Genomic DNA, 17,713 nt, shown 5'->3' on the forward strand with positions numbered 1-17,713 from the left:
TCAAAAGCACATAACAAAATTATTAAAACCTAAACTAAATGTAAAATAAGACTGGAAAATAAAAATATTAAAATATTAACAAATACTTTGTAAAAGATTGTCAAAAGGTGGCATAAAAAAGGGGTCATATGATGCATTTTCATGTTTTAATTTTTCTTCAGTGTGTTATGTAGCTGTTGGTGCATGTATACGCAGGGGCACTGCAAAAGATCCCGGGCCCTATGCATAGGCAGTCCTAATGGGCCCCCTCCCCTTGAAAATATATATTCCAGACTTTTCGAGGGCCCTCTCTTCCTTTGGGGCCCTGGTAATCAGTACTGGTTTTTCCCCTCAGTCCGATGCCCCTGTGTATACGATCTGCAAAGTTAAAGCTCTAAGTCTCCCACAAATTGATTTTTTTCTATCTAAAAGAGAAGGGTGACCAAAACCTGCTGAAAGCACCCCGATCTAATTCTCCCTCACATATCTACATCCCTATGTGAAAATATTTGTATAATACTGTTCAAATGTACAGTATGTGCAGAGAAAGAAGGCGTAGCTTCTGATATCACAGTAGTGTTATTGCCACTATGTTGTGAAGACACTGTATCTTTGTGAAAGCAAAAGCACTTATTTGGCCTCCCGAATGTAGACGCAATTAGAAATATGTGTTAGAGTTTGTGCAGCACATTTTACGGAGGACAGTTTCCTAAACCTGGGAGTCTTGCTGTGCACAGACTCTGTTTCTAAAAAATGGCGCAATTTTAACTTTGGAAAGCTCTATTCTCCATCAGTAAACAGTAAGTCATGGAAATATTTACATTTTGCTGTCAGAAGCCACTGCATGGCGATTCTCTGCTAAACTTCACAGACTTAGTGAACGAGCGCTAAGTGAAAGTGAAACACACACAAACCATGAACACAAACCCAGAGCAGTGAGCACCCATTTATGCTGCGGCGCCCGGGGAGCAGTTGGGGGTTCAGTGCATTGCTCAAGGGCACCTAAATCGTGGTATTGCCAGCCCGAGACTCAAACCCACAACCCTAGGGTTAGGAGTCAAACTCACTAACCACTAGGCCACATCTTCCCACTATTGGAACACAAAAGAATAGGAGTGCAATAATTGTCTTGAGCAGACCGAAAGCCATGGAAATGGAGCGAGGAGGAGCCTCAGAAGAATAAAAGGAGGAGTGTCGACAGTGTTGGAAGAGAGAGGACCAGGCCTGGATTTTATTTTGTGTTTTGGTTCTGTTTGTGTGGGGCAGTTGTCCGCGAGGAGCTGTCGCACTCATTTGTGTTTATTATTAAAGTTTTATTTAAATGTTTGCCGGTTCCCACCTCCTTCTTCCCATGACTATGAACTGTGTTACATTGTCATATGTAGAATTTTAAACCTAAAGGTTATTTTATGATAGCAGATAACAGTAATGGGGTAATAAAAATATAATGCTATCAATCTGTGCTCTTGTGTATATTTACTTACCCATTGGTGACAGTATCCATCTTCATGCTCTTGCCCAGGACGTCTCCATCACTCATGTACCCCGATCTTTCCATGGCGACCCCCTCCAGCTCCTCCACCTTCTCAGAGAGTTCAAGGTCGCAGAGGACACCATTGTGCGTGCAGGTCTGATCCCTGTGTGTGTGCTGCCCACAGCCACTGCCATGCTGTGAAAATGTGTTTCCTGAAGAGGGAGCATCACCAGCTTGTAGGCGAGGACTGGATGAGCCCAGTCGCCATGGTAATGCAGAAGCAGGGCAGGAAGTGAGAGCAAGCAAAGACCTCCTATTTATTTCAGTAGTAACAGTGCTGTCAAAGGTCGTCTCGAGGATGCTGGCAAACGAAGGTCAGACAGAAAAGACATGAGAATGTAATGCATAAATGTAAACTGTTTGTTGTATATCAAATAGTTATATGGACCATTTTTAGAGTTGATCCCTATTCTCTTTCATTTAATGGAAATGAATTTTCAGATACACAAAGTTTTGAAACACATTTCCTCTTATAAAAGTCGTCCTTGAATGAAGAAAGGATTGTAACAAAACTGACAACCACCAAGTTACAAATAAATTTTAGATGGTATCAAAACACACAACATTGATCAGACTAAAACAATAAATGATAGAACAAATATTATATTATAATTATAATAATTAACAAAACAATATATAGTTGCACATGTCATAGGAGAGGTTTACGAGATGAAACAATATAGTCTAACCATTACTTATCATTTAATAGACTGTTACAGAAAGTCTTTTATATGCAGTTGGCTTTTTGAAATCTTTTCTATAGTTTCAGTTTTCATTTTAATTTTAGTTTCAGTCATTTTGTCATTTTTTTCTCCTGCTTTAATGTACTTTATATTTCGGTTTTAGCAATGTAAAGCAAGCAAAAAGTAAAAGCATCACTGAGGTTCTGTCAAAATTCTGCATCCTGTCAGGACAGGGTTTCATTGGAATATTAAAACAAGCTTTTTATCCAGTATTAGCGGGCAGTAGGAGGTTCCCAGACGATTTCACGGCCAACTTTTGTACCCTGGAAGGCCAAGACACGCATCAAACCGATCACACAAAAGACAAAAACCCGGCACCCCTCAAATCAGTTCCTAATGCCAATCAAACGGACTTCCTCAAAGCCATTTAGAGTTTTACAGTTCGCAAACTCCCAGAGATAAAAGAGTTCACACACCCGGGAACAATGGGGTGCTTTTGGAACTGTGCTGTGATCTCTGTGCCCAGTCATAATTAATGTCATGTTGTACTTCAACCCTACTGAACTGAGTCTGATCATGAAGTAGAAAAAGTGCAGTAAGAAGCAGATACCACTAGTGGGACTCCTTTGGGTTGATTACGAGGAAGTGACTAAAACTGCTATTCATCGACTGGCCGCTTGAGGCTGGCTGCAAAAAGGAGTCACTCCCATAGACTGCCCATGTTAAAATGCCCAACTTTACAGCAGGAAAAAACATGTTTACAGCCTGGTGCAAAAACGAATTTTCTATATAGCTAATTTTGACCTTCATGACAACTGTGAGGGGGAATTTTTTTACAACTCATCCTGCATAATTAAGGGTGTGGCCACTTGTGGGAAGTCGTGGCCTAATGGTTAGAGAGTCGGACTCCCAATCGAAAGGTTGTGAGTTCGAGTCCCGGGCCGGCAGGAATTGTGGGTGGGGGGAGTGCATGTACAGTTCTCTCTCCACCTTCAATACCACGACTTAAGTGCCCTTGAGCAAGGCATCGAACCCCCAACTGCTCCCCGGGCGCCGCAGCATAAATGGCTGCCCACTGCTCCGGGTGTGTGCTCACAGTGTGTGTGTGTGTGCATTTCGGATGGGTTAAATGCAGAGCACAAATTCTGAGTATGGGTCACCATACTTGGCTGAATGTTGTAACTAACTCTAAAGAAAGAGTAAATTAATAATTACTTTCGAACTTTATTTTATTAGTCTCCTCTGTTAATGTGGCGAGTCCTTTATTTCCGTCTCCATAGTGGAACGTTAATTTTGCATCTAGAAAGGTGGGACTTGTTAGAGAGACGCACACACGGAAGGAAAGGAGAAAAAATCTCATGTTGCTCTAAAACACTCTGAAGTCGAAAACACTAAAGAAAAGGAGGGTATAATTAAGCACCTAGCTGGAACGGGAACAAGGTATTGTGTTTGGTTTGTTTAATGTTTGTTTGCATTAATATGTAGGATAATTTATTCGACTTGAAGTGTTTAAATGTGTATCCGCTTATGTTATGTGAAGTTATGCTAACATAAACCTTTCAGCATTGTTAATACTGACTGAGGTAATGTCATAAAAGGGTTTTTATGAATGGCTATTTGTAATGTTGTTATATATTGTTATATAATATACAATATATTGTTGAATGTGGCCTTTGGCTATGTTTGAGTTCGTAAGAGCTAATTTTATGTTATTTATCTGTCCTAGCTCTTACGGTGTTTCAAGGAGAAAAAAGGTTTAAGAAAATAAAGACTTTTTGAAATATCAGTAAGCTTCACCATTGTCTGGCTGGGGTTTAGCTACAGTAAGAGCTTGACCCGCATCGATACTGACGACGTGTTGTCTACGACGGGCCACGGAGGATCTTCAAAGCGCCGGTTACAGTTTCTGCTACATTGTGTCAGCATGGACGCATCAAGCTGCATCTTCACACCTCGCGCCTGACCTACGTTGGACAGCGGTCTCACAGATTCGGTGAAATGGTCAAGTACAGCCTCATTCACGGACATTGATGCAGGACTGTGAGTATTAACCCACTATTATACAGTCTATAGTACAGTAATAAGGCGAACAACGGATTAACGGCTTCTTGGACTGAACATTTAATACTTACCGACTCAGCAACGAGAGCAACAAAAAGCTGTGGTTACATTTGCACTCATGCCTGCGTGCATCCACATGGACTCTTTCTAATTAAGGACACATAGACATTTTTTTATATTTTATTTTTTGGACTTTGCGTTTATCCACTTAATTAACTGTGTTTTTTGAGGTCTTCACATTTTCATTTCTTGCATTTTGGATTTAAGAACTTTGATAACTTTGTTTATTGTGGTATTTACACTGTCAGTTATTACAGTTATTTGAGTGTCTATATGTAAATGCATATGTGCTAACCACTTTAAACTGATGTTCTGATATTTTATGTTCATACAGTTCATAACGAGGGCTTTATTACATCTGCTAAGGGGTCTTCTGCCGTTAGAGTTTAAAATTTTAGGTGATAATGTCAGAGTCAGGTAATGAGATAGAGGTGGAGGAGCAGATGGCTGGTTATCAGCATGAAGATTTACAAGGTGAAGCCGACATAATGGTAGACTCTTCAGAGAGACCGTGTCTGAAGGAAACAAATGAAGCTAAACAACAAAGTTTAACTTATCTCCAAGGCAAGCTTAACAAGGATGACAATGCTCATGAAGGTCCAAGACGCTCTGAACGCACACGCCATCCTACAGAGAAGATGCGCGCACATCAATATGAAGAGGCCAAGAAAAAAGAGAAAAGGCTGTATGTCATGTACGAGCTATGGAAGCTCCACACACGGAAGGCAAGAGATCAGCTAAAGACTTATATGTCAGAGAGTCAGCTCTGGCCTCTCATTGAAGAGCTTAAGAAAGATAAAGAAGATGTAATGAACATTTATTATGAAATTCGAAATCTCACTACACCCTCCACCGACATAAGAAGAAGAGTTGATACGTGTGAATCGGTGACCACAGAAATCATCAACATTGCCTACAGCAGAGCTATAGATGATGAAAGCGGGTTTGATGAGCAGCAGGAAAGACAACGCCTTCATGAACTGCTCCGCCATGACTATGCAAAGTCTGTCTATGGATCCGCGGCTTCTTTTATAAGTCACAGCCAGTCTGACCACTACTCCATAACTTCAGTTATGACAGCAAAACGTGCAGATGCTGCTGCTGAACTAGCAGTGAAAGAAGCAAATTATCAGATGCTGCTAGAGGAAGAAAGGCAAAAGGAATCCATAAGAGAGTTAGAGGAACAACAACGCAAGGCTCTAGAGGTTCAAAGGCGTGAGTTGGAGCGACTGCAGGCAGAGAAAGAGATACGGGCAGCTCAAGCCAAGTTGAGGATCTATGAAAAGGAGACAGAACACAAGGATGCTAACTATGTTAAAAGGGAAAGGAACATGGAAGCAAAGAATGTGCCTGTAACTACAGTGCCCCTCTCTCAAGTTGCATCGCCCCGTTGTACAGACATTTCCTCTCTCGCTCAGATCCTTCAAGACAACATAGCCTTAAATAGGCTTCCTGTTCCTGAGCCATTTGTCTTTAATGGCGATCCCATACAATTTATTGAATGGAAGTCAGCATTCACCTCACTCATTGATCAAAGGGCAATCACACCAGCTGAAAAACTATATTACCTGAAAAAATACGTTGGTGGCCCAGCACGGCAGGTTTTAGATGGCAACTTCTACCGAAATGACAATGAAGCATACCAAGACGCATGGGACAAACTGAACCATCGCTTTGGTCAGCCATTCACCATTCAGAGAGCATTCAGAGAGAAGCTTACCAACTGGCCGAGAATTCCATCAAAGGATGCTGAAGGACTGAGACGCTTCTCAGATTTTCTAAATGCTTGTCAAGATGCCATGCCTTATGTCAAGGGTCTCGACATATTAAATGACTGGGAGGAGAATCGGAAGCTGGTTCACAAATTACCAGACTGGGCAGCTTTAAGCTGGAACCGACAAGTCACGCAAAGCCTAAATGAAAATCAAGAATTTCCAAGTTTCAAGGAGTTTGCTAGATTCACGTCAAACGAAGCTGAGATTGCCTGCAATCCCATTACGTCCTTTCATGCCCTTCGTTTATCAGATTCTATCACTGAGAAGAGAAATCTCAAAGACGTAAAGAAAAACAAGGCTAGTGTTCTTACCACTCAAACAGTCACTGACAATGAGAACCATAAGTCAGAACAGAGGAAGGTTAAGATTTTATGTATTCTTTGTCAAGATAATAGACACCAGCTTCATGCATGCTCCAAGTTCACTGAGATGGTGTTGGTTGAGCGACGCAACTACATAAAGGAGAAGAAACTCTGCTATGGATGCCTGAAATCCGGCCACAGCGTGAGAGAATGCCGTCATCGTCATTTTTGTGACCACTGTAAGGGAAAGCATCCTACAGCCCTGCATGATGACAACTATAAAAGAGAAAGGTCTACAACAGAACCAGAGACAAATCGAGGCGCTGCTGCAACGTCACTCAGTGTAGCAGGTGAAGGCTCATCCAACACATCAATGGTGATACCGGTCTGGGTTTCATCTAAAAATGATCCAACGACTGAGAAACTTGTCTATGCACTACTCGACACTCAAAGCGACACTACGTTTATTGACCAAGAAGTGAGTGATGGTCTTAATGCTGACAAGTATCCAGTGAAACTGAAGTTGACGACTATGAGTGGTAAGGATACAGTGCTCACAAGCGAAGGTGTTTCTGGACTTCGTGTTAGAGGATATAGTTCCGCAGTTCAAGTTGATCTTCCGGTCGCCTATACAAAGGACTGCATACCTGTTAACCGCTCTCACATTCCCACTTGTGAGACCGCTAAACAATGGAGTCATCTTGCAGAAATAGTGGATGAAATCCAACCACTGAAGGACTGTGTAGTAGGTCTTTTGATCGGCTACAACTGCTCAAGAGCTATGGCACCAAGACAAGTCCTTTTAGGAGAAGACGAGGAACCCTACGCTGTAAGGACGGATTTAGGATGGAGTATTGTAGGGCGCTCACTACAGACCCATGATGCGTTGAGCACACATCATTTGTGTCACAGAATTACAGTTAAGGAGCTACCTCCGATAACTCCTACTGACGTCATTCGCATTTTAGAGTCTGACTTCAAAGATGGCAGTGACGGCAGCAAAATTGTGTCACAAGACGACATCAAATTCCTCAACATACTGGATGAGGGAATAAGGAAAAATATACATGGCCATTATGAGATGCCTCTGCCCTTCAAAACCAGACCCAGTTTGCCTGACAACAAAGGCTCAGCTATGACACGCCTCCTTCACCTTAAAAGGAAATTGCAACGGGATGAAAGGTATAAGAAGCATTATGTTGAGTTCATGGAGGAGGTCATCGGAAACGGAGATGCTGAGCAGGTCAAGGATGGTGGGAGTGAAGGCGAGAGATGGTACATTCCCCATCATGGTGTGCACCATGCGAAGAAGCCAGATAAACTTCGTGTAGTGTTCGATTGCTCTGCCAGATACAAAGGAACAAGCTTGAATGATCACCTCCTCTCTGGGCCTGACATGTTGAACAACTTAAGTGGAGTTCTCATCCGTTTCCGACAGCACCCCGTTGCATTGATGTGCGACATTCAGAAGATGTTCCATCAGTTTCACGTGGTCGAAGCTGATCGCAACTTCCTGCGCTTTCTTTGGTGGAAGCAAGGAGATTTAAACTCACAGCCCAGCGAGTTTCGCATGAAAGTGCATCTGTTCGGTGCAGCTTCCTCTCCAGGATGTGCAAATTATGGGATGAAACATCTAGCTAAGGAGAATCGTGACATATACACTCAAGGCTCGAGATTTGTTATGAGGAACTTTTATGTAGATGATGGGCTCGCAAGTGTTGAAAACACTGAAGATGCTATTCAGCTTGCCAGGGAAGCTCGTGAACTCTGTGCCATGGGTGGTCTCCGTCTACATAAGTTTGTGTCTAACGACAGAAAGGTATTAGAGAGTATACCACAATCCGAACGAGCAACCAATGTGAAGGATATGGATCTCGCATTTGATGATTTGCCACTTGAGAGAGCTCTCGGGATTCAATGGGATGTGGAGTCTGACTGCTTCAGGCTTAACGTCAGCCTCAAAGAACAGCCTGCAACTCGACGCGGCATTTTATCTACAGTGGCTTCTCTGTACGATCCTCTTGGGTTTGTGGCGCCAGTCGTCCTCAGAGCGAAGATCATTCTTCAGGAGATGTGCAGACGGGGTACTGGCTGGGACGATCCTCTCACTGACGAGCTTCGCCCAAAATGGGAACAATGGAGAAGTGATCTAGCCCACTTAGATAATTTCACCATATCCCGTACCTACTCACCTGCTGGATTTGGAAGGGTCTCAAAGACAGAGCTGCATCACTTTTCTGATGCCAGTATGAAGGGTTATGGCCAGTGCTCATACCTGCGACTCCAAAACGAAGAGGGTGATATTCATTGTGCCTTAGTTGTAGGAAAATCACGTGTCTCTCCAACCAAGGTCACAACCATCCCAAGATTAGAATTAACAGCAGCAGTTGTTTCAGTGAAGATAAGCAACATGCTTAAGGAGGAATTGGGATGTATTAATGCCGAGGAGTTCTTCTGGACCGACTCTAAAGTGGTCTTAGGTTATATAAGAAACGAAGCACGACGATTTCACACGTTTGTGGCTAACCGGGTTCAGAAGATTCAGCTCAGCTCAGCCCCACAACAGTGGCGATATGTCCCAACAAATGAGAATCCTGCTGACCATGCTTCTCGGGGCTTAACTGCCAGTGAGTTTTTGTCATCCACATGGCTCACTGGGCCCAAGTTCCTATGGAACAAGGAAATAAAGCTGGTTACAGATGAAATACCAGAGTTAACCGTCGGAGATCCAGAGGTCAGGAGTGTTCTAGCGCTCAGTACCAAAACCACTGAATGCGTGAACCTAGTTGATCGCTTGTCTAAGTTCTCATCATGGTCGCTAGCTACGCGAGCAGTTGCACGCATTCTCAGGCGTATAAGCAAGAACAGATCAAACAGTCTCACCACTGTAACAGAACGAGAAGAGGCAGAACATTGCTTAATCAAAGATCTGCAGAAAAATGTGTATCAAGAAGAGTTGAAACTGCTGAGCAAAGGGATCCCTCTACCACATCACAATCCGTTACATGCTCTTGACGCTTTTCTCCACGACGACGGTGTCCTCAGGGTGGGAGGGAGGCTGTGCAATTCCTCTCTTCCCAACTTCATCAAGCACCCTGCAATCATTCCCAAAGATCATCACATCACGAGGATGATTATTGCCTATCACCACGAGAAAATGAAACATCAAGGTAAAGGTCTTACCATTAATGAAATAAGGCGCAGCGGCTACTGGATTACAGGAATCAACCGGGCAGTTGCATCCTACATTCGTCAATGTGTCACTTGTAGACGGCAACGCAAACCTATGGAAGAGCAAAGGATGGCCGATCTACCCCCTGAACGGTTGGAGCCATCACCTCCCTTCACTTTCTGCGGCATGGACTGCTTCGGGCCATTCCTTACAAAACAAGGAAGAAAAGAGAACAAAAGGTACGGTCTTCTTTTCACTTGCCTTAGTTCCCGTGCTGTTCATATTGAGGTTCTTGAAGACATGTCGACAAATGCCTTCATAAATGGCCTTCGATGTTTCATCGCCATACGTGGTGCTGTTCGTCAGATCAAGTCTGATCAAGGAAGCAACTTCGTAGGAGCCAAAAATGAGTTTAGAGAAGCTTTAAGGGAAGTCGATGCAGACCGTCTGGCTGTATTTCTTGCAGAAAAGCAGTGCGACTTCAGCATGAATGCACCCCATTCTAGCCATGCCGGAGGAGTGTGGGAAAGACAAATAAGGACAGTGAGAAGCGTTCTAAGGTCCACTCTTGCCCTTTCCTCTGGTAGACTAAATGATGCTTCACTACGGGCCTTTTTCTATGAGGCTATGGCTATAGTCAATAGTCGTCCTCTGACTGTTGACAATCTCAGTGACCCCCATAGCCTCGAACCACTCACCCCTAATCATCTTCTGACGATGAAATCTGTCCAAGCCTTGCCTCCTCCTGGTGAATTCGTCAGAGAAGATGTGTATGGCAAGAAAAGGTGGAGACATGTTCAATATCTCGCAGAACAGTTCTGGAGTCGATGGCGAAAGGAATACCTTGCCAACATTGCTCTCAGACAACGCTGGCATGCTCCAAGAAGAAATTTACAAGTAGGAGATATTGTAATCATGAAAGGAGAGGATGTGCACAGGAATGAGTGGAGATTGGGTAGAGTTTCAGAAACCACTACTGACAAAGATGGACTTGTACGGAGAGTTAAAATTCAGCTTGGTGACAGTAAGCTTGGCAAGAAAGGTGAGCGTCTTCACAAGGTGTCCGAAGTTGAGCGCCCAGTCCAGAAGCTTGTTCTGCTGCTGGAGACTAACTAAATCTGCTCCTTCCCTCCATAGCGCATAATATTACATAGTTATAGTTAAGTTTCCAACTTTGGCATAAGTTGTCTTTGTTCTTATACGGCTTAGGGAAGGCAATTTTCAGTTAAAATCATTCGTGCCTAATGTAATCTGTGTACCGTTCCATTATTCACTCATGATTGGTGGGAGTGTAACTAACTCTAAAGAAAGAGTAAATTAATAATTACTTTCGAACTTTATTTTATTAGTCTCCTCTGTTAATGTGGCGAGTCCTTTATTTCCGTCTCCATAGTGGAACGTTAATTTTGCATCTAGAAAGGTGGGACTTGTTAGAGAGACGCACACACGGAAGGAAAGGAGAAAAAATCTCATGTTGCTCTAAAACACTCTGAAGTCGAAAACACTAAAGAAAAGGAGGGTATAATTAAGCACCTAGCTGGAACGGGAACAAGGTATTGTGTTTGGTTTGTTTAATGTTTGTTTGCATTAATATGTAGGATAATTTATTCGACTTGAAGTGTTTAAATGTGTATCCGCTTATGTTATGTGAAGTTATGCTAACATAAACCTTTCAGCATTGTTAATACTGACTGAGGTAATGTCATAAAAGGGTTTTTATGAATGGCTATTTGTAATGTTGTTATATATTGTTATATAATATACAATATATTGTTGAATGTGGCCTTTGGCTATGTTTGAGTTCGTAAGAGCTAATTTTATGTTATTTATCTGTCCTAGCTCTTACGGTGTTTCAAGGAGAAAAAAGGTTTAAGAAAATAAAGACTTTTTGAAATATCAGTAAGCTTCACCATTGTCTGGCTGGGGTTTAGCTACAAATGTCACTTCACTTCACTTCACTTCACTTGAGTGACAGGTGGATTGCAGCTGCTGACACTGCCGTCGCGCTAGATGGGCGTGGCTTCAGCAACTAGCTCCTGCCTTTTTGCCCATTTTCGATTGTCCGAGCGAGTCGTGCGATGAGATGACGTGCTGCCAAGATGGTGACAGCCCACTCTGCACACTTTAGGCTTCAAAAACCATAGACAGTAAAAGAAATGGACACAGCGACCCCATTGGAACTCAACTGAGACAAGTGAAGCCCATTTTTAGCGATTTTTAGCACTTCCGTTTCTGACGTGCAGACTGCCTGACAGATGTAAATCTTCTAGTAGCTGTGCGTGCAAACTGCCATTGTTGATTTTGCAGAGACGGCGAGCTTGAGCGGGGAGTTCTTTGGCGTGAGTGAGCAGGAGTAAGTATTCTGATTAATTATTTTGTATAGTATTTTAAAATGTAATGCCAGGGCTTGTATCTATGGGCTTCTCTCTTGACGTCTCCCTGATTGCCTGCGAGCTTCTCCTCCTGTCTGTACGGTAATTTCTCTACTGTGCGACAGAGAGTTGAGTGGTTATGATGCAATCATTAGCCTATTTTTACAAAAACTGTTTCTACGGGGCCATAATGTAACATAGAAGGTAATGGAGCCCTTTATACATTGTCGTGTATCTTTAGAAATAAATAATGGACAAATGGAGTCTTTAAACGCCTCAGATGTAAAGTTATTCGCTGTCAAAGTGACACCAAAATGAATGGGAGTCAATGGGATGCTAACGCAAGTGAAGTTCTGCTACAAGATGGCGGCACACGGCCGACTTCAACATCTGGGCGACTTCCTTGCCGCCTGTCAAAAACAGACTTCAGGAGTCTACGGGTGACGTCATGGACACTACGTCCATGTTTTTATACAGTCTATGGTTGATTACCACAAAAAATTATTTCCTTGGCAAAGCTGCCAAGTAAGCGTATTTTATGTTGTAAAGTCACGTTAATCACAGGTCGTGGGTTGCATTTTTTATAAAAATATGGTTGCTTGTTAGGTAAACTTTTTTTTTTTTTACATTTATGGTCATTGTTTTTTCCAATATATTGTTGACACTGTCTGCTCGCAGCTATTAGCCAATCAGTGCGATATTAAAAGTTCTGTAGCGTAATCCATCATTGGGCCCCCTCCTCCCTCTCAATGAAGTAAAATTGCATTTAACATGCAGACATGTGACATTGTAATCCAAGCAATGATGGTTAATAGATGTAAATAGACAAACAATGCCACCAACAGAGATGTAGATAGACAGCAAACATGGGAGAAGGTGAATGGTGCAGGGGAAGATAAGGGACCTAATTCAATTTGTCAAATATTTTTAAAATGCATTAATCATTAAATCAATAAATAAACAGTAGTAATACTAATAGTAGATACATAAGGTTTGAGTTTATTTTATTACAAATAAGTGGCTATATTAAAGTGCCCCCCTTAGAGCTCTTGCCTTATTCTCCTTTTTCATCTCCAAAACTATTCTGCTCGCAGGTGATTGGAGGATAGTGTGTGCCCTCCTGCTTTGTTGATGATTTTTGTAATATAACTTCTGTTTGAGTCGTTTCAGTTTACTATGTTGCAGGCTCATTTATTGATAATATTGATGATAATAAATAATATAAAAATACTAAGCTTGTTTTTGAAGTTGAGAGTGAGAGATGTTAATACTGATCCCAGGTTTCCATTGAAAAAGCAAAAAAATGGAAGTTGCAAGTATGGCCAATTTCTGAATGATTTAAAAGCAGAAATATGAAGCTTGTAATTTCGTAAAACACTTCTGTTAAAACATTTATAGTCTCCTTTCATTTCCACTAGCTGCTTCATTGAAAACTTTTTTTTTTTTTTTTTTTTTTTTTTTTTTTTTTTAGGAAGGGACAAATGTATTTATTTTGTGGAAATCAATACTTGTACTAAACCCAGAATATTCCATTAAGATACGTTTGAGCACTTTGAACACTTCCGAACACACAAATAACCAAAAATAAAATCATCACGCGGTTCTTACCTGTGACTAAAATAAGTCGTCCCCCGCAGACTGGACATGGTCTCTTCCAGGTTTTGCCTCAGATCAGCAATGTTTTTCACAGTACATAACCTCTTGGTTTCTGAGACCTCACCTGATGAAACCAGACATCTCCATCACCACAGTCTGCAAACAGCTGCTACCGTAACTCTAAGGCATGTCCGAACACACATATTCACACACCTAAAATGCTTCGAAAACGCAGCCAAAACCCTGAGAATCCTGGGATAATGTAAATGAAGCAATTCCAAACTCTGTATTAGGATCACAGCTCTAACTCTGCCCCTTTTGCTCTGAAGTTAAATCTCCTAGCTTTCCGTGAAAGAGCTTTTTGTTTTCTTGCACCAATGTTAACGGACGAAACGTTAGCCAATGGCTGCTTGAAAATAAACACAGTGTATGCCATAGGTGAGCGGGGATTTGGCCACTCGGATTAACGGCTGTTTACTGATCATGAGGGGTCCACAAGGGGCTCAGGAGGTACAGAGGAGACATACACACATACAGTACACACACACACACACACACTTACACATGATGCAAAATGTGTAAAAGAACGAGTGCCATGGTAAAGTACATTCCTGTAGGCTGTAAAAACCACAAACAACCTCTTTCAGAACTGCTTACTGAGGTCAGTGCTAAATCTCGGGTTCACTAGGTGCTACTTGAGTAAAAACAGGTGTGTTTCCTAACTCTTTAAAACAGATAGTCGTCCAACACACACAGATCTACTTACTTTCATGCTTCTCAAACATATCCAACATGGTTTGAAGGATCTCCTCATTAACACAAGCAATTCCATCCCACACACAAGATCGTTGACTCAAATGTAGCTGATATATACAGCTAAATGTGTTAACCCCCCCTTCATTCAGACCCCTTGGTTGAGTGTGTTCAGACAGCCATTCAGAAGATGTCGGAGGTCCTCCAGAACTGTCTAAACTCCAGAAGCTGTCCTTTCTCTTGAGACTGGAGCAGTCGTCTGAGGTGTCTTCATGAGAACCATCTCTTGTTTCTCCTGTTCTGAGAGGAGATGCCAACTGACAATGACTTCCTGTTCGGTCCTTTGAGAAGACGATTCAAGTCTGTTTCCAGTGGCGCAGATCTTTGTCTTGTTTGCAGACAGCGAGTTCACAGAGCTACTAAAGTCCTGAGCTTTTTTTTTTTTTGGTGGCAACGTGTCCCTGACTCTCCTACGCTCCTATTAAGATGGATAAATGGCCTGTCTGACACATTTGGAGTCGTTTTCCCAGAGAATGTGCCGATTGATTTGTGAAAGAAGCTCTTGTGACTTCAGTCCTGCCTTTTCCTTTCCTCCATGGACAAGAGAGGGGAAATTAGAATACAGCTCTCATGTCTACACCAGCCCAGGGAACTTCCCCTGTGGAGAAGAGTTTTTCTCTCTACACAAAGTTCTGACAGACTGAGAAAGGACACACACACACACACACACACACACGTGCGCTAGTGGGTCTTGGCAACTCCTTGACATCCATAGCCTTTTACATGCAGATGAGTGCTGTTTTGTTTTCTTGTTCAGCCTCTGACTGGCCTGACATTGGCCTCAGAGTGTTCACTTATTCATAAATAATCAGTGTTGTTTTATACAAAAAGTCACAGTAAATGACCTTGTCCAAACTGGGCATTAGAGTTAGAGAGTAACTACCTAAAAGTAGCAACACTTGTCCAGTAGAAAATGTTTAGTACAATGAGATTAAGAATGTTTTGACAAGCAATACTTCCAACATATAGCACTGTAACATGGTAAAACATCATAATTGCTATTTTTACCTCACATGGTTTCCCGACTGTCCCGAGTCTTTCAGATTTATTTTAGTTAACTGTTAAATAATTCACTAAAATAATTTGCTACAAATTTCTAAATGTATTTTTTTTGCTATGAATGACCCTTTATAAAGCACTGAAATGATTATATATTTCTTTTCCCGTGAAAAGTAGTAGAACATTAAAAATAGTAATGTTTCCAAACTTTTGGTCTGTACTGTATATATATATATATATATATATACAGTACAGACCAAAAGTTTGGAAACATTACTATTTTTAATGTTTTTGAAAGAAGTTTCTTCTGCTCATCAAGCCTGCATTTATTTGATCAAAAATACAGAAAAAATAGTAATATTGTGAAATATTATTACAACTTAAAATAGTTTTCTATTTGAATATACTTAAAAAAATAATTTATTCCTGTGATGCAAAGCTGAATTTTCAGCATCATTACTCCAGCCTTCAGTGTCACATGTAACATCCAGTCTATCACATGATCATTTAGAAATCATTCTAATATTCTGATTTATTATGAGTGTTGGAAACAGTTCTGCTGTCTAATATATTTGATCAATAAAAGGTTAAAAAGAACTGCATTTATTCAAAATAAATAATAAATAATATATATTCTAATAATTTATTTTCTTTACTATCACTTTTTATCAATTTAACACATCCTTGCTGAATAAAAGTATTGATTTCATTTAAAAAAAAGAATGAAAAAAAAATACTGACCCCAAATTACTGAAAAATACTTATATTTAAATTTTTTTTTTTTTTTTTTACTTTTTATTCATCAAAGTATCCTAAAAAAGTATCACATGTTCTGAAAAAATATTAAGCAGCAGAACTGTTTCCAACTTTGATAATGAATCATCATATTAGAATGATTTCAAAATTCAGCTTTGCATCACAGAAATAAATGATAATTTAAAGTATAATAAATTTAAAAACCATTATTGTAAATTGTAATAATATATCACAATATTACATTTTTTCTGTATTTTTGATCAAATAAATGCAGGCTTGATGAGCAGAAGAAACTTATTTCAAAAACATTAAAAATAGTAATGTATATATATATATATATATATATATATTGTAATGTTGTCCATGAGTATGCTCATGTTTACCTGTCAGGTTCTCCAGAGAAGTATGGATGGATTTGCTGCACAGGCCAGTTCGTTCTCTTCTTTCCTCCAATCTTGCCAAAAGCCCAGTCTTATCAATTTCTGTTTGAGACCTACTTTACAGAGAGAGGCAGGACAACCTGCTAGTTCAGAGCCAAATATAATCTGATGGAGTATCTAGGATAATGCATTAAAGTTATCATAAATCTGTCACCTGTACATGAATGGAGCGACAGTAGCCGTGTTGGGATGGTGGTATTGTTGTTGGAGCTGTGGAAGTTGGACACTGACTGTATTACTGGCTGTTGAGTGGGTCTGAACACCAAGAGTTAGATCTTGGCAACTTCTCCCTTCTGAAAATGCGAAGCTAGATGTAGAGCTGTAATTTCTGCTTTCTTTCTGCCCTTTATGCACAGACAGCCCTCCCATCTTTCCATTCCATAAGCGTTCTCTTTCCGGACCACAAGGGGGTGATGCTACAATCTTATTTACAGTTGAACACTTTCCTATCTGGCTTGGTTTAGGAATCCCACTCATGGCTGACTTGGCTCTGTCTTTCTTGGCTTTGTTTCCTTTAGGAACAGACTTCTTAGTGTTGGGTGCAACATGTCCATCAGTTTTGTTATCTCCTTTATGATGTTCAGGTTCTGTAACAGGAAGGTTTTTGAGCTTCTCTTTCTCTTTAGGCTTTGACTTAGTTATTTTGGGTGCCAAAGCCCTTCCAAGCGTCGAATGTGCAATGCCCTGATGCGCTAACTTGGGACTTGAGTCACCAGAACTGATGGGAGTGACAGGCCTTTGGTTTCCCGGGAGGGCTTCAGGGTATATGGGGCAAATCTGGCCTTCTTCTGGTTCAACAGCATCGACATCTTCTATACTGACATGTTTGGAAGTTCTGGAACCTGTTTTGCTGTTGAAGAGCTTGAGCTTTTCCAGCATGGACTTCTGGCCGATCACCTTAGGAGGAACCTCAAGAGAATCCGGGGGTGGTTGTTTAACTGTGACAATGGAGGATGTAGCAGTGTGTTTAGCACTGAGCGACTTGCTTCTCCAGGGTTTAGAGGGGGTAGTTGTGGTGCTGGTACTGGCGCAGCTGGCTGGAGGAATGGACGAGCTGATTGGTCCATGATCAACCATTATGGGTGATGGTGTGTTTTTCTCTGTAAATTCAAAATGATATATAGCATTTTAGAAGGTCATCAAACACTCCCGTGCTTGTGCAAAAGAGACA

At 41.2% G+C, this 17,713-nt stretch overlaps 1 protein-coding gene across 1 annotated transcript in view; it reads right to left on the bottom strand.

Annotated features, from left to right (window-relative positions):
* LOC132133791 (neuron navigator 2-like) overlaps positions 1–17,713 on the bottom strand; it is a 72,623-nt gene that overhangs the window by 44,884 nt on the left and 10,026 nt on the right. The window contains exons 7-10 of the mRNA XM_059546763.1: positions 16,697–17,642; positions 16,486–16,595; positions 13,547–13,658; positions 1,464–1,814 (exon numbers count right to left, since the gene is read on the bottom strand). Coding sequence (XP_059402746.1) covers positions 1,464–1,814; positions 13,547–13,658; positions 16,486–16,595; positions 16,697–17,642 — 1,519 coding nt within the window. The remainder of the gene's footprint in view (positions 1–1,463; positions 1,815–13,546; positions 13,659–16,485; positions 16,596–16,696; positions 17,643–17,713) is intronic.

Source organism: Carassius carassius, chromosome 50 (genome assembly GCF_963082965.1).
Source record: "Carassius carassius chromosome 50, fCarCar2.1, whole genome shotgun sequence".
Lineage (NCBI taxonomy): Eukaryota > Metazoa > Chordata > Actinopteri > Cypriniformes > Cyprinidae > Carassius > Carassius carassius.